Source organism: Pleurodeles waltl, chromosome 7 (genome assembly GCF_031143425.1).
Source record: "Pleurodeles waltl isolate 20211129_DDA chromosome 7, aPleWal1.hap1.20221129, whole genome shotgun sequence".
NCBI lineage: Eukaryota > Metazoa > Chordata > Amphibia > Caudata > Salamandridae > Pleurodeles > Pleurodeles waltl.
In genome coordinates, this window is record NC_090446.1 from 159,180,926 (window position 1) to 159,195,752 (window position 14,827).

Sequence of the window (14,827 nt, forward strand, 5' to 3'; positions counted from 1 at the left end):
TCACCCCACCCCACACCTATTGCAGTGAGACGGGGGAGGTGAAATAGAAAATGTTGCCAGGAATGAAAACCGTGAAGGTGATAAAGAGGAACCACACGGCCTAGAGAAGAGGGTGTATGAGAAAATAACCTACAACATCCTGTTGAAAAGAAAGCAAGAACCCCTCAACAAAGACATGGAGAGGGCCCACCGTAAGATGGGGACAGAGGAAAAAACCCCAAGAGAAGAGTACAGTATCAGTACAGTACTACAATATAAAATCAAACCGCTAGAGTTTTCTTTTTCTTTTTCCCCCCAAAGGTAACCTATGGAACCTTGACGACATAGGAGGGATATAAACCCTTGATTTATAGGTGTTATGACACCAAAGGCACAAGACTTGACCCTGGAGCCACAGCTCCTAGATGAGACGGGGGCAGTGCTTCGCTAAAGGCAGAAAGCACAATAAGTGAGCGAGAGCGAAATGGACCGGGAAGAAACGTGAGCAACAGCGAACACCAGATGCCAGCAGCCCCTGACAGCAGTGGCGGGTAGTGAACCCCTGTCGGGGAGAACCTGAACCACCAAAAGCAGAAGACTGTGCCACCGAGCAATAGCGCCCTGAACCCAAAAGACAGGGAGTGGAACCTGCAACAAGCACAATATGAGCCAGTAGCAGAAGAAAAACAGAAAATGGAAAAGAAACCTTCCTATGAAGGAATCCAGAGGCAAAGAACCTGCCAAAAGCAGGCAAGAAGAGGCTCCCGAAGGAGTACCACAATATATGTCCACATGGGGAATAAAACAAGAGAAATGCATAAAACCGCATCCACTACCAAAAGCTCAAAGAGCGAATGTCCAACACAATCTCTTAGCAACAGAGATGAAGGTCAAATTGCCCAGGGTATATTGAAGGAGAGGCAATGGGGCAGGTACACCCAACAAAAAGAAATCCACAAACTGTGGTAGAAAAAAGACCATGCAAAGGCGGACTTTCTGCCAGGAATAAGGCCAAACGAGAAAAGGGCACTCTGCCCGTCTCAAAAGTAGAAACATACCAATCATGGCAAAGCCTCGCCTAAAGGAAAACAAAAGGCAGAGTTGAAACTCCAAAAAACTAAAGAGGACCATACTGTTATGGCTGTGGAAGCAACCCCGTGAACAAAGGAGATGCTGTACAAGATATGCTCCGGAACTACTGCATGGTTGAAAGGAGCAGCAGAAAAGAAAGGCACTGTGCGCACCAAAGGAAGCTCAGAAAGTTCCCACGTGGATGACAAAAGCGCAACCAAAAATGAGTCTGAAATGACTCAACTAACGGAACAAATGCCAGTACATTAGAGAAGGGGTGCGAATGTACACAGCTTAGAGGAACATGACAGTTCCCAGAAAGTTGCAACAGGAGAGGACGTGAGACAGTAGGGAAGGACACTAGTCCCCACCATGGGAATAATGGAAGCGATGCAAGGCAGACTCTGCATGCGCCCCAAAAAAGGACTTGCCATCAAATGGCTTATCAAGGAGAGCATCTCTCACTGAAGATGAGAAACTGGAAGCCACTCACCAAGCCCTGCGACGTATGGCAACAGAAGAAGCTATGATCCATCCAGTGAAATCTGTAGAGTCCCTACTGGAGCGAACTGCAAGGCGAGCAGCCTGCTGACCCTCTCAGATTTAAGACGTAAGAGCAGGGCGAACATCACCAGAAAGCAATGACAGTAAAAGTTCCACAGAGCTTCAAAGAGCATGGGAAAAGTGGGCCAACACACAGGAAGTGTTGATGGAACAAAGAGAGGAACTAGAAGAGGTGAAAATCAGTATGACAGCAGCATCCAGCTGCCGAGAATCACCGTGCGGCAGAGGAGGTGGAACCTGTTCCAGCATAGGAACGCCCAAAGCAGTTTGAGTAACAAACACCTGATGGGTAGGGTGGTGGCGAAGACGCAAAGAGTCTGTGACTGTGGCAGCCGATGTCTGTGCGAAACAGAACGATCCACCGAAGGACCAGAGATAGGCAGAGTCCAGACATTTAGAAGGATGTCGTAGAGAGCCTCGCAAAAAGGTAGAACTGGTTCAGTATCAGATTGATCCGTGATACTACAATTAGGGATCAATAGACAATTGTTCTGTAGGAAGATGCAAGGCCAAAACATCAGACACCCACTGTAAAACATCGACGAATGCAGGTCTGGCTTCGGTCACCTCACCAGGGGACAAGAGCAGACTAGACGCTGGGGAGGAGTCTAGACCACTAGCTTGTCCCAAAGCAAGCAGCCAATTCGAGGATGAACCTGGAATGTGTCCCAGAAGAGCAGCATGAAGAAGTGCAAGGGGGTCAGAAAGTGGGCCCAGCACAGAATCCCCATGTAAAGTCCCCGGCGCTGCTCCCAGCGTCAATGTCAACTGACATTGAGTGGGGACGGTTCCTCGGAAGCGTCGTCGTCCGACTTCGGAGATATTAATATAGGAGCGTCGAGTGGAGTTGACAGGTCTAATGGCACCGTGAGGGGTGTCGGGGAAAGAGGATCAGACGAAGGCGACGGAGGTCGTACGAAGCTGTGCGCCAACCCGACTCCGATTCGAGAGCGTGAGCAGGCACCAAGGTGGAAACTGCTGGCAAAGACCCTGCTAATACATTCACCACCTCCATAGGGCCCAAAGGTGCTCCAGAGGGAGGGGACGAACCAAAGATAGAATGAAGAGACGTACAATAACATTGCATCTGGTCCATAGTCACCCGGCACCGGCACACGGCGTAAGGGATGGGGTCGACATTGGAGGAGAACAAAAAGAAAAAAGGGAGCACACTGCCTCACACTCAAGCAAAAGGTTAGCCCCAATGCATCATGGTAAATGCAGTCACTTCGTTTTGTGCTGAAAAAGTAATCAAAAGTCTTTCACCTAAGTAGGTGCAGCAAGTGCTGTGTATCTCTGGACACGTGTTTCTAGGTTTAGCCCGTCATCAGCAGAGAGCAGCCAAGTCTGTGGGGTTGCTTGAAATGCCGCCAAAAGTCTTCTCAGGTTTATGTACCACTCACTGGCGCACAGGTGCCTCTCCAGAGCTCGTCAGCTCGTTAGCTCAAGGGAGCAGTCATTGGACAAAAAGAAAAAAGGGAGCACACTGCCTCACACTCAAGCAAAAGGTTAGCCCCAATGCATCATGGTAAATGCAGTCACTTCGTTTTGTGCTGAAAAAGTAATCAAAAGTCTTTCACCTAAGTAGGTGCAGCAAGTGCTGTGTATCTCTGGACACGTGTTTCTAGGTTTAGCCCGTCATCAGCAGAGAGCAGCCAAGTCTGTGGGGTTGCTTGAAATGCCGCCAAAAGTCTTCTCAGGTTTATGTACCACTCACTGGCGCACAGGTGCCTCTCCAGAGCTCGTCAGCTCGTTAGCTCAAGGGAGCAGTCATTGGACAAAAAGAAAAAAGGGAGCACACTGCCTCACACTCAAGCAAAAGGTTAGCCCCAATGCATCATGGTAAATGCAGTCACTTCGTTTTGTGCTGAAAAAGTAATCAAAAGTCTTTCACCTAAGTAGGTGCAGCAAGTGCTGTGTATCTCTGGACACGTGTTTCTAGGTTTAGCCCGTCATCAGCAGAGAGCAGCCAAGTCTGTGGGGTTGCTTGAAATGCCGCCAAAAGTCTTCTCAGGTTTATGTACCACTCACTGGCGCACAGGTGCCTCTCCAGAGCTCGTCAGCTCGTTAGCTCAAGGGAGCAGTCATTGGACAAAAAGAAAAAAGGGAGCACACTGCCTCACACTCAAGCAAAAGGTTAGCCCCAATGCATCATGGTAAATGCAGTCACTTCGTTTTGTGCTGAAAAAGTAATCAAAAGTCTTTCACCTAAGTAGGTGCAGCAAGTGCTGTGTATCTCTGGACACGTGTTTCTAGGTTTAGCCCGTCATCAGCAGAGAGCAGCCAAGTCTGTGGGGTTGCTTGAAATGCCGCCAAAAGTCTTCTCAGGTTTATGTACCACTCACTGGCGCACAGGTGCCTCTCCAGAGCTCGTCAGCTCGTTAGCTCAAGGGAGCAGTCATTGGACAAAAAGAAAAAAGGGAGCACACTGCCTCACACTCAAGCAAAAGGTTAGCCCCAATGCATCATGGTAAATGCAGTCACTTCGTTTTGTGCTGAAAAAGTAATCAAAAGTCTTTCACCTAAGTAGGTGCAGCAAGTGCTGTGTATCTCTGGACACGTGTTTCTAGGTTTAGCCCGTCATCAGCAGAGAGCAGCCAAGTCTGTGGGGTTGCTTGAAATGCCGCCAAAAGTCTTCTCAGGTTTATGTACCACTCACTGGCGCACAGGTGCCTCTCCAGAGCTCGTCAGCTCGTTAGCTCAAGGGAGCAGTCATTGGACAAAAAGAAAAAAGGGAGCACACTGCCTCACACTCAAGCAAAAGGTTAGCCCCAATGCATCATGGTAAATGCAGTCACTTCGTAGGAGGAGAACGCGGAGGCGGAGACGCCATAGAGCGTGCAAGCACCTGAGAAGACCTACCTGGAAACGTTGAGGGTGCAACCGAGGTCGATGGAACCATACGAGAACGACTCCTGGAGTGCTCCCGGGACCGCAAAGACAGACTGCAATGCCAGCGCGATGAGGACCTGTCCACCCTGCCACAAAGAGCTTCATACAACGCTCCTTCAAAGACTTCGGTTTCAGAAGATGGTAGGCGTTGCAATCATCGGCATCATGATGAGACCCCAGACACCACAAACAGACAGTGTGAGGATGCGTGGCTGACATCTGCCGGGAATAGGATCCACAGGGCTTAAAACCAGAAGGCATATACATTATTTACTTAACAGAAAGTGAAACAAAATACCCGATGTCGGGTAGAAAAGGCCAAAAGGGCCTGAGGTTCTCCGATACACTGGATCCGTGTTGCTGCACAGAAAAGAAAAAACTGATGTCAGCGCATCGGAAGAGGGAATATACGGACTCCGCTGACGTTATGTCGAAGGATGACATCACTGCAGAGTTGCTCAACGGCCTCTATCGACGCTCATGGGTACTGCTGAAGGAAAGTTTCCGGATCCAGTCTGACGCCTAAGGGGAGAATTCCAAGATAAGGAATCTGCAGCTAGTTGACTATCAGATATACCTTTATTTGTATACCTTGCACTGAGCAATTTAAAATGTAAAAAAAACCTGCAGCCACTTGTGCTGTCTGATTAATTTACCTGAATTAGAGCTTTACTCAGTTGACTTGTTTTGCCAAGGGAAATTCCCTTAAAAGGAGGTGGTGGGTGTGCTTCTCCTGCAGTGGTTCTAGACTTTAGGCTTTGGGGGCAGGATCTGTCGAGACCTCCAAAACGGACTCCACTGTATGTGCATGCTGCGGAGCACCAAAGGCAAACCTGTCTGCATGCAGATGGGGCCAGCTATACCCTCATACTCAAGGTAAGAACTCCTGAATTTCAGTAAGCATTTGGGTGTCCTTAGCGAGTGCACAAGAGTACATATAGATAAGAATCTTATTGAGCATTAGGGAGGTAACATGCATACCAGACATAGGCCACTGGGAAGGAGTAATAGCTGCCAGTTAGACTGTGCTTATTTAAGTATGTGCTCACCCCTAAAACATAGTACAGAAGTTTAAGACACGCTCCAGTGACTGATTTTAAATTTTTAACAGAAACCTGGCTCTCCGTTTCAACTGAGCTTCACATAATTAATTCACTGCCCTCGGACTATAACACTGCCTTGGGTAATCACCCTCCGGTGAGAAGAGTGGAGGTGTGGTTGCCATCTTTAGTAATATCTGAAAAGTAACAATATTAGGAAATTAGATGTATTATATGGTATGGTTGTGCAGCCTCACTGTGTAATACACTGGCCAAGCCCTTTCAGGACCCTTAGGGTTAATTTGTCAAACCCTAAACTCAGTGCTGGGTAGCTGTAGCACTGAGCAGCAAGGCTTACACAGAGGAGAAGAGGAAATGTAAAGCATTTAAAAAGCACCAAAACAATTCATGAAGAAATCGACAACATTCAAGAAATCTGAAATCAATTTATAAAAATAGACTATTTTTATAAGATTCAGACATTAGAACGAAAAGATCGACTGGAAGGTTCTGGAGATATGGATTTTATAAGCAATAATGAATTAAATAATTTTCACTCAACCACGAACAAGCCTTGGCAAATTCAATGAATAGGGCACTTAGAAACTTTTTCAAAGAAAACTTTGACAAGTGTCAATGAGGACGGTTTAAGGGAGCTAGTTACGGGGACAGTAAGATCCTTGGAAACAGTTAACTTCACAGAAGAAGCAGTCCTCCAGCAGTTCCAGGCACTTTACCCACATTGTAATGTATTCCAATGAGTGGCACTGATGCAAGGGATGAAGGATGCTGAAGATGCTCTACGGATGTGGTGGATGCGATCACATTGACTGGGATCTTCCTGCAGTGATTGTTCTTTTGCTGGAGATGGTGAGGGCGTCCTGTTTGCAGGGTAAGAGTCCCTCAAAGTCTAGGCTACAGGCCAATCCTTCCTGTCTCAATAACTTGCACTCAGAGGGTCCCAGCAACTCTCAGACAGCACCCCGGGCTCAGCAAACTCGGGTGCAACTCTATGTGGCGTTGTAAGGCAGAGACTTAAAGACTTCGGGCTACCAACTTGCCCCAGCATGCTTCATCAGCTGTTGTGTCCCTGTGCTGCGAAAGGAGGCCTGTCGGCTGGCCCTTGGAGTTCTCTTGGCTTGACTGGGATCTAGAGATAGCTTCTCCCTTGAGCAGGACAGATCAGGCAGAGACCCTCCCTTCACTAGCCACCAGGTGCAGCAGGTACAGTCTTCGATGGTGCAGCCTCTCTTTGCAGGTCCTTTGGTGCCTTTGGTTGGATGAATTTGGAGGTTTAAGTGCCAGGGGAACCCCTCTTATGCTAAACAAAAGGCTTACCGGGCAGGATGCTGTTGGTAGTCAATGGGCTATAAAGGTTTCCTCCCACCTGGTGACCATTTTCTATGGAGTGCGGCATGTGGCTATCCCAGGATGCACCAGTCGGCCAATTCCCAAGATGGCTAGACCCTTCTCTTGGTGTTCAGACCTCCCTAGCCCACCCCGTGGTGTGGCTACCTCAGGGCTATTCACCCTGGGGAAACCGGTTTGGCAACTTGTTTCCCCTCTATGCTTGCTGTGCCAGAATGTCTTCTCATACAAACCCTCCTCCCTAGTTTGACAGATCTGGCATTCAAAGGCGGCTCCCCCTTTGAAGCCTGCCTTTTGGTGCGAACACCTCAGTGGCTTCCTGGAGGAGGGAGGTAACACCTCCCTGGCCTGCAATCCCTTATTGTTCTCCTTCCTCAGAGTCGTTGGCATGTCTCTCTAGGAGGGCAGAAAGCTGTCTCATGGACAAGGCTCCATGTGTGCTCAGGAAGGCTTTGCAGTTTTAAAGGCAACAAAGTGTCAGCTCTGTAAAAGCTGAACACTGCAACAAGTTAAGTTAATTTCAACTTGAGATGTATGTTGGGCTCAATGTAACGGGTTGTTTGATACCTTGGAGTGCCCACTTTGATTGCACCGTTGAGGAGTTAGCAAAGCTAAGGGGTCAGCATATAATCCTGTACTCACCAACTGGGCAACCAATTCTTTCTACAGTAACAACTGTGTTTTCACATGTTTACTGTCAGGACATGTAAACTACATGTCCTGCTCATGTCATATGTTGCACCCTGCCTTAGGACTCGGTAGGCCTGCCAGAGGGGTGACTTGTACAGATATATAGGCAAAGTACTGGCTTTGCCATTGCTTTTAATGGCTAAGTCAGGCTAGTAGTGCACAACTGCGCTGCCGGTGTACAGTGACAGACTGGGGGACTCATTTTACTAGGGGTCCTCCAGGGTGGCGCAACTAATGCTGCAGGCCCTGGGGTACCCCTGTAACTTATATGCCCTGGGAACCAGGGTAGCATATACTAGTGACTTAGAAGTAAGATAGCCATTTCCAATTGGATACAGCCGATTCACAAAACACTAGGGTCAGGGCACTGAGGTCTGGATAGCAGGCCTCAGTGCACTCTGAAAGTCGAAAAAATAGCAGAATAAGTCAGTATCCAGAGGCCCTACTGATTCTCACGTTAAGAAGCCAGTGGAATCCTCTTTTATAATTTCCGTACGCAATCAGTCAAGGATATGGCGGGACTGATGGCACTGGTGAAATCAGGTTCTCAGGACAATTCTTGTCCTCAAAAGAAGTACAATTGCATGGCTCTTATTCAAATCAAATCACTATTTTTGAACAAGCCATAAAAGCAAGGCTCTTATAGTCCACCCACTTTGTCATCTTTTGAATTCCAACACAGAGAAGGAAACTGTTGCTCAGTTTTTTTTTTTAATAAGGCCACTATTACTCTATTGCTGAAAAAGCCCAGTTTGGATCAGACAGTATTAAATGGCTTTGGCCCATCTTCTCACTTCCTTTTGCGGTAAAGTTCTTGGAGAAATATGCTGCCAACACTGCTAGTAAATTCATGCAGATACATGACGTTTTGGGATGAATGCAGGCAAGCGTCAGTCCAGGGCGTAGTACTAGGACTATTATGGTCTTGCTGAAAATCTGATAACAGACCCTGAACTGGGTTACACGGTGGCACCAATTCTGGAGGATTTGTCTCCTGCTTTCAGTACTATGGATTAATCAAGTGGAACTTTCTGATTAGATGAAGGCAGCAGGCACAGGGAACGACCAGGAGTGCTTCAGTTTCTTGTTGTCTGACCACTCTCAGGTGGACATCTAGACACTTTGATATCTGGCATAATCTGCAGTTCCTGCGGGGTACTACGGGGTCATCAATTTCCTATCTTTTCATTATTTATGTAAAACCCTTGGCCGACCAGTTGGCAATTCATGGAGTCAAGGTGTACATGTATGCCAATGACACAAAAAGTTTGATAGTACTCGAGGATCAGGAGACATCTGAACTGTTGTTTCAACATAACCGCCAATTCATTTTAGGGTTGATGAATAACTGCTGTGATCTATGGTTGATTAAGTGCGAGCCTTGTGTACTGGGAAAGCCTCCCACTCTTGTGGTAAAAAGGCTGGGAGCCCAGATTGATGCGAGGCTTGCCATCATCTATTAAGTATTGCCATTGCTACCAACATCATATTCTAAGGAAACTAAGCAAAATATCAGAATATGAACATTCTATTTAACTAGTCGCACCAGCCTCATTGCTTCAAAGACTACAGGTTGAGCAAAATTCAGCCATCCACTTTGCGACCAATCACAATTCAGCTATCCGCTTTGAGACCAATCAAACACAGTACAGTTTAAGGTATTTTGCACAATTCATATAGTATTCACATATCAATGCATGGGAACAGTGTAATGTTTTTGAAAAATCGTATCTCTGGCTGTAAATCCTCGAGAAGGTTAAGATTTTGAATGGTTGTCTGCTTTATATACCCAAGCACTATAAAGGATGCATTGGTTGCCATTTCTTCTGTACAGCCACCCTCGAGTTGTGGGATTCAATTCTTGCCCTCTTGCGAGCTGATTTAGATGCTTTCTCTGTTTTAGGTGCAGTTTAAAAACATGGTTATTCAAGCAATCATACGGTTAGTAAATTATGGACTTGCCCTTTGCTGAAGCGCCTAGAGACCAATAGTTTTACAAACTATATAAATGGCAGTGACACTGGCCTTCTGAATGATCTCTGAACTTCCAGTACGGCTGGAGAAACTGGCAAGCTGGGGGAAGCTAAACCCAGAAAACCCATGATCACACGCTATTCTCAGCATTTGTTTTGCAACATCTTGACATACAACTCCGATTTCTAGTGAAAACTGCTCCTTCCAGTGAAAATGTAGGGACCATTATGTACCAAAGAGGTCAACACACATTCCTGACTTACTCTATGGCTTCAGATCTTGAAAACTAACCACATGTAAGCAAAGTTATACTACAAGTAACAATAAACTACTGGCAATCAGGGTTTTATTTGGGAACAGAGGCTCTATATGCTGGGTACCACTCATGCCACCACCACATACACTCCCCACAATTTACTATTTCTGATGCCTGTCTAAGGCCACACAGAACAACAATTATAGTGGTCTCTGTGTTTCACACAATATCCCTTTGTGATACGAGCACAGATCAAAAACACTTTAACTCATTATGCATAATCAGTTAGTAAATTAACATAATATCTGTATTTAGACATTCAAGCAAAGTTGATCGGTAAGGCACTTTCCTCTATTTATAAAGCTGTCATTTATTGCTTTTTATTCTAATACAACTGGTTTAATCACATGAAGTGTAAGTATTAATGCAAATGGGCACTGTTATCCTACTCTGTTAATGGTTCCGCTGTGATACCAATTCATCCAATTTATTCATTTTATGCCTATATTTAGCAACAATCAAGGTAAATACTTACTTTGAATAAAATAACATTTTGACAGTAACTGAATTTCAAAAGATAATTTCAAATAATTACCTGGGCTGCAGCTAAGTGCTCTGCGTCTTCTTTCTTGCTGGTAGCTGGATAGAATACTATATTGTCAATTGTCTGTATTAACTCCAACTGCACCACACATTTAATAAGAAGGCCGGCAAATAGCTTCTGATCTGCTAATTCTAGAAGGAAAAAAATTGTGACTATTTTTTAAAAAATCCCAAAATAAAACATTGTTCATCAGCATAAAACCCGTACTACGAGCTGTAAATTGTCACTTAAAAAAAGATGACAAAATAATTTGGTAGACTTAGCACTCAATTAATAATTTCACATTAAGACTAATTACAATGAAAACAGTTGTATGTAGAGATGAAATCCCATTTAGAATGGAACGCTAATCCAAGGCTAACCAAGGCAGTGTCAGATTAAGGGATGCTGGGGTCAGAGGATTAGCCACAATTACTTCACTTCAAGGCCGAAGCGCTGGCTATTAAATAAGTAACCTCTTTCTTTCACACCTTACAAAGGAGCTTGATGTACAAGTTACTTACCTTCGGTAACAAAATATCTGGTCGAGACATATTCTAGTTGCAGATTCCTTACCTTAGAATTTTCCCCAAGGCATCAGACTGGATCCGGAGTTTTTTTTCTTCGAACAATACCCTTGCGCGTCGGTAGGTGGCGTTGGTCGACTCCGCAGGAGTCGTAGGCATCGTTGTCACGTGATGACGTCAGGAGTAGTACATAGACGCCGCCCTCGCGCAGTGATGTCAGTTTCTTTTAACGTCTTTATACGCCAGAGCGCAGAGCCGCTAAGAACACTGAGATTGGTGCGCCAGAGCTAAGGACCTGAAAGGGGGGGAATCCCTCTCCCTAGAAATCAGTTTGCAAGCGGGGAGGATGGGCGGGCGGTAAGGAATCTGCAACTAGAATATGTCTCTACCAGATATTTCGTTACTGAAGGTAAGTAACTTGTACATCTGATAGAGACTTCTAGTTGCAGATTCCTTACCTTAGAATAGATACTGAAGCAATGCCATCCTCAGTGGTGGGCTGCGAACCAAGATCATACTAAGAAGTCCTTTAGGACCGAACGACCAAAGTAGCCGTCCCGACGGACCTGACTGTCCAGGCAGTAATGCTTAACAAACGTGTGCAGAGACGCCCACGTAACTGCCTGACAGATATCCAGGACAGGAACTTCGCGTGCTAACGCGGTGGATGCAGCAGTGGCCCTGGCAGAATGAGCCTGCAAGCCGTCAGGAGGTTGCTTTTTCGCCAAACCGTAGCACATTTTGATGCAAAGAAGCACCCATCGAGAGATGGTACGTTTCTGCACCGCCTTCCCTTTCTTCGCACCCACATAGCCAACAAAGAGTTGATCGTCCACCCGGAAGCCTTTAGTACGATTGAGATAGAACGCCAATGCTCTTTTTGGGTCCAGACGGTGGAGTCTCTCCTCCTCATGGGAAGGATGTGGGGGTGCGTAGAAGGTAGGCAAAGTGATGGACTGGCCTACATGAAACGGTGTAACCACCTTAGGAAGGAAGGAAGCTCTAGTGCTTAACACCACTTTGTCGGGGTGTACGGACAAGTACGGAGGCTTTGAAGAAAGGGCCTGAAGCTCACTCACCCTGCGAGCAGAGGTGATGGTGATCAGAAAGACAGTTTTGAATGTGAGGAGCCGTAAGGGACAATTATGCATAGGCTCAAAGGGAGTACACATCAAGAAAGTAAGCACAAGATTAAGATCCCACTGAGGCATGATGAAGGGAGTGGGAGGAAATAAGTGGGTGAGCCCCTTTAAGAACCTACTCACAAGAGGAGATTTAAAGAGTGAGGGCTGATCAGGAAGCCTAAGAAAGGCGGAAATGGCAGACAGATACCCCTTAAGGGTGCCCAATGCAGAGCCCTGCTGGGCTAAGGACAGAATGAATAGAAGAACCTCTGAAAGAGGGGCAGATAGGGGGGTCAACGGATTTGTTGGTGCACCATGCCACAAATTTATTCCAACGACAGGCGTATACAGTTTTAGTCGAGGCTGCCAAGATAACACTGCAGACTTCGGGTGGAAGGGCAAATGCCGCCAACTGTTGACGCTCAATCTCCACGCATGAAGGCGGAGGTTGGACAAGTTCGGGTGGAGGACCGTCCCCTGCTGCTGCGACAGAAGATCCGCCCGAAGAGGCAGTCTGAGTGGAGGATCGATGGACATGCTCAGTAGCTCGGGATACCACACTATTCTAACCCAGTCTGGAGCCACCAAGATAACTTGGGCCCGGTCGCTCTTGATCTTCTTGAGAACTCTGGGCAGAAGAGGGATAGGCGGGAAGGCGTAAAGGAGGCTGGAGTTCCACTCGAAACGAAAAGCGTCTCCGAGTGAGTGCCGCCTTGGAAACTCCAACGCGCAAGATAGCCGACATTGCGCGTTCTCTGCGGAGGCGAACAGATCTAACCAAGGCTCGCCCCACTTGAGAAAGAGACCTTGCGCCACATCCGAATGGAGACGCCATTCGTGATCGACGGCTGAGTCCGTCTGCTCTGTCATTGAGAGAGCCCGCCAGATGTTGAAAAAACAGGGTAATGCCTTGATGTTCTAGCCATGTCCAGAGGTGTAGTGCCTCCTGATATAGGGTCCAGGTCCCTACCCTGCCTTGTTTGTTGGAGTACCGCATGGCAGTAGTGTTGTCCGTGAACACCTGCACCACTTTCCCTTTGAGAGAGGGAAAGAATGCTTTCAACGCAAGTCTGATCGCTCGGAGCTCCAGCATGTTTATGTGGAGTCCCAACTCCGCCGGAGACCAGAGGCCTCTGATCTCCGCCTCTCCCATGTGGCCGCCCCAACCCAGAAGCGACGCATCTGTCACTATTGAGAGATCTGGTTGGGGAAGGGAGAGGGATCTGCCATTGACCCAATTGGGATTCGAAAGCCACCACTGCAGGTCTTTCGCAGTCCCCTCCGAGATCTGGACCATGTCGGAGCGATTCCCCTGATGCTGCGCCCACTGGAACTTCAAGTCCCACTGCAGAGCCCGCATATGCCACCTGGCATGTGATGCTAGCAGGATGCAGGAGGCCAAGAGGCCCAGCAGCCTCAGAGTCTGTCTCACCGAAACCCAAGACCAAGGCTGAAAGATCGGAATCATAGCCTGAATGTCCTGGACTCGCTTTTGGGGAGGATAAGACCGAAACCGTACTGTGTCCAGAACTGCCCCGATGAAAGGGAGCGTCTGAGAGGGAGTCAGGTGTGACTTCGGCACATTGATAATGAACCCCAGCTGGTGCAGGAGGTTTGCCGTAGTCTGGAGGTGTGAGACCACTGTCTGGGGCGAAGGCGCCTTCAACAGCCAGTTGTCTAGGTAGGGGAAGACTGAGACCCCTAACCTGCGCAGATGAGCTGCAACCACCACCATCACTTTTGTGAACACCCGAGTGGCACTGGTAAGGCCGAAAGGGAGCACAGTAAACTGAAAGTGCTCGTGACCTACCATAAATTGTAGGTAACGTCTGTGGGCAGGCAGGATGGGGATGTAGAAATAAGCATCCTGCAAGTCCACTGCTACCATCCAGTCTTCTGGGTCTAAGTCAGACAGAACCTGAGCCAGGGTGAGCATTTTGAACTTCTCCTTCTTGAGGAAGTATTTCAGGTCCCGAAGATCTAGGATAGGGCGCAAGCCTTTGTCCTTCTTTGGTATCAGAAAGTAGTGTGAATAACAACCACGACCTACTTCTGGCACAGGGACCCCTTCTATAGCTCCCTTGGTCAAGAGAGCCGCAACTTCGTGGCGGAGAAGCACCAAATGATCCTCCGAAAGGGGATGGAAGGATGGTGGCATATGTGGTGGTGCAGATTCGAAAGGGTGGGAGTAGCCCTTTGAATGATTTGTAAAACCCACCCGTCCGTGGTGATATGTTCCCAGTGGGGCAGGTGATGTCAGATTCTGCCACCTACTGGGCGGGAGTATTCGTACCCATAGGAAAATGGGTCAGAATCCGACCTCGGGCGAATGGGGCCCACTGAAGCCGATGGCGGAGTCGGCTGACGCCACTCCGACTCTGAGTCGTCAGAAATGAGAATCGGGTCAACGTCGATAGTGGGCACTACCGACGTTGTGAGCGTCGCTAAACAAGCCAGCGCCGGGGAAGGTCTCGACTGTGCGACCGGCGTCTATGTGGATCCGCGCACAGATCCGGAGTCGACCTCGGTGGCCGGGGCCGAAGCCGCCGGTGTGGAACCCGAAGGCCCCTTAGCCAAGCCCCTTGGGCCCGAAGGCGCCGTATCGGGGTTGGCAAACCCAAAGATGAGGCGCATGGCCTCGTAGAACTCTTTGAGTTGGGCGGGGGTCGCTCTGGCTCTGGGAAACTCAGGGAAGCGCGGAGCCGACCCAGACGTAAGCTCTGAGGACGGAGGCCTAGTTCGTGGACGCTCGTCCCGCG

At 47.9% G+C, this 14,827-nt stretch overlaps 1 protein-coding gene across 1 annotated transcript in view; it reads right to left on the reverse strand.

The window, feature by feature from the left end:
• Nucleotides 1-14,827, reverse strand: part of ARFGEF2 (ARF guanine nucleotide exchange factor 2) — a 557,551-nt gene that overhangs the window by 90,407 nt on the left and 452,317 nt on the right. Inside the window, exon 35 of the mRNA XM_069243445.1 lies at nt 10,430-10,569. Within this exon, the coding sequence (XP_069099546.1) occupies nt 10,430-10,569 (140 nt within the window). The remainder of the gene's footprint in view (nt 1-10,429; nt 10,570-14,827) is intronic.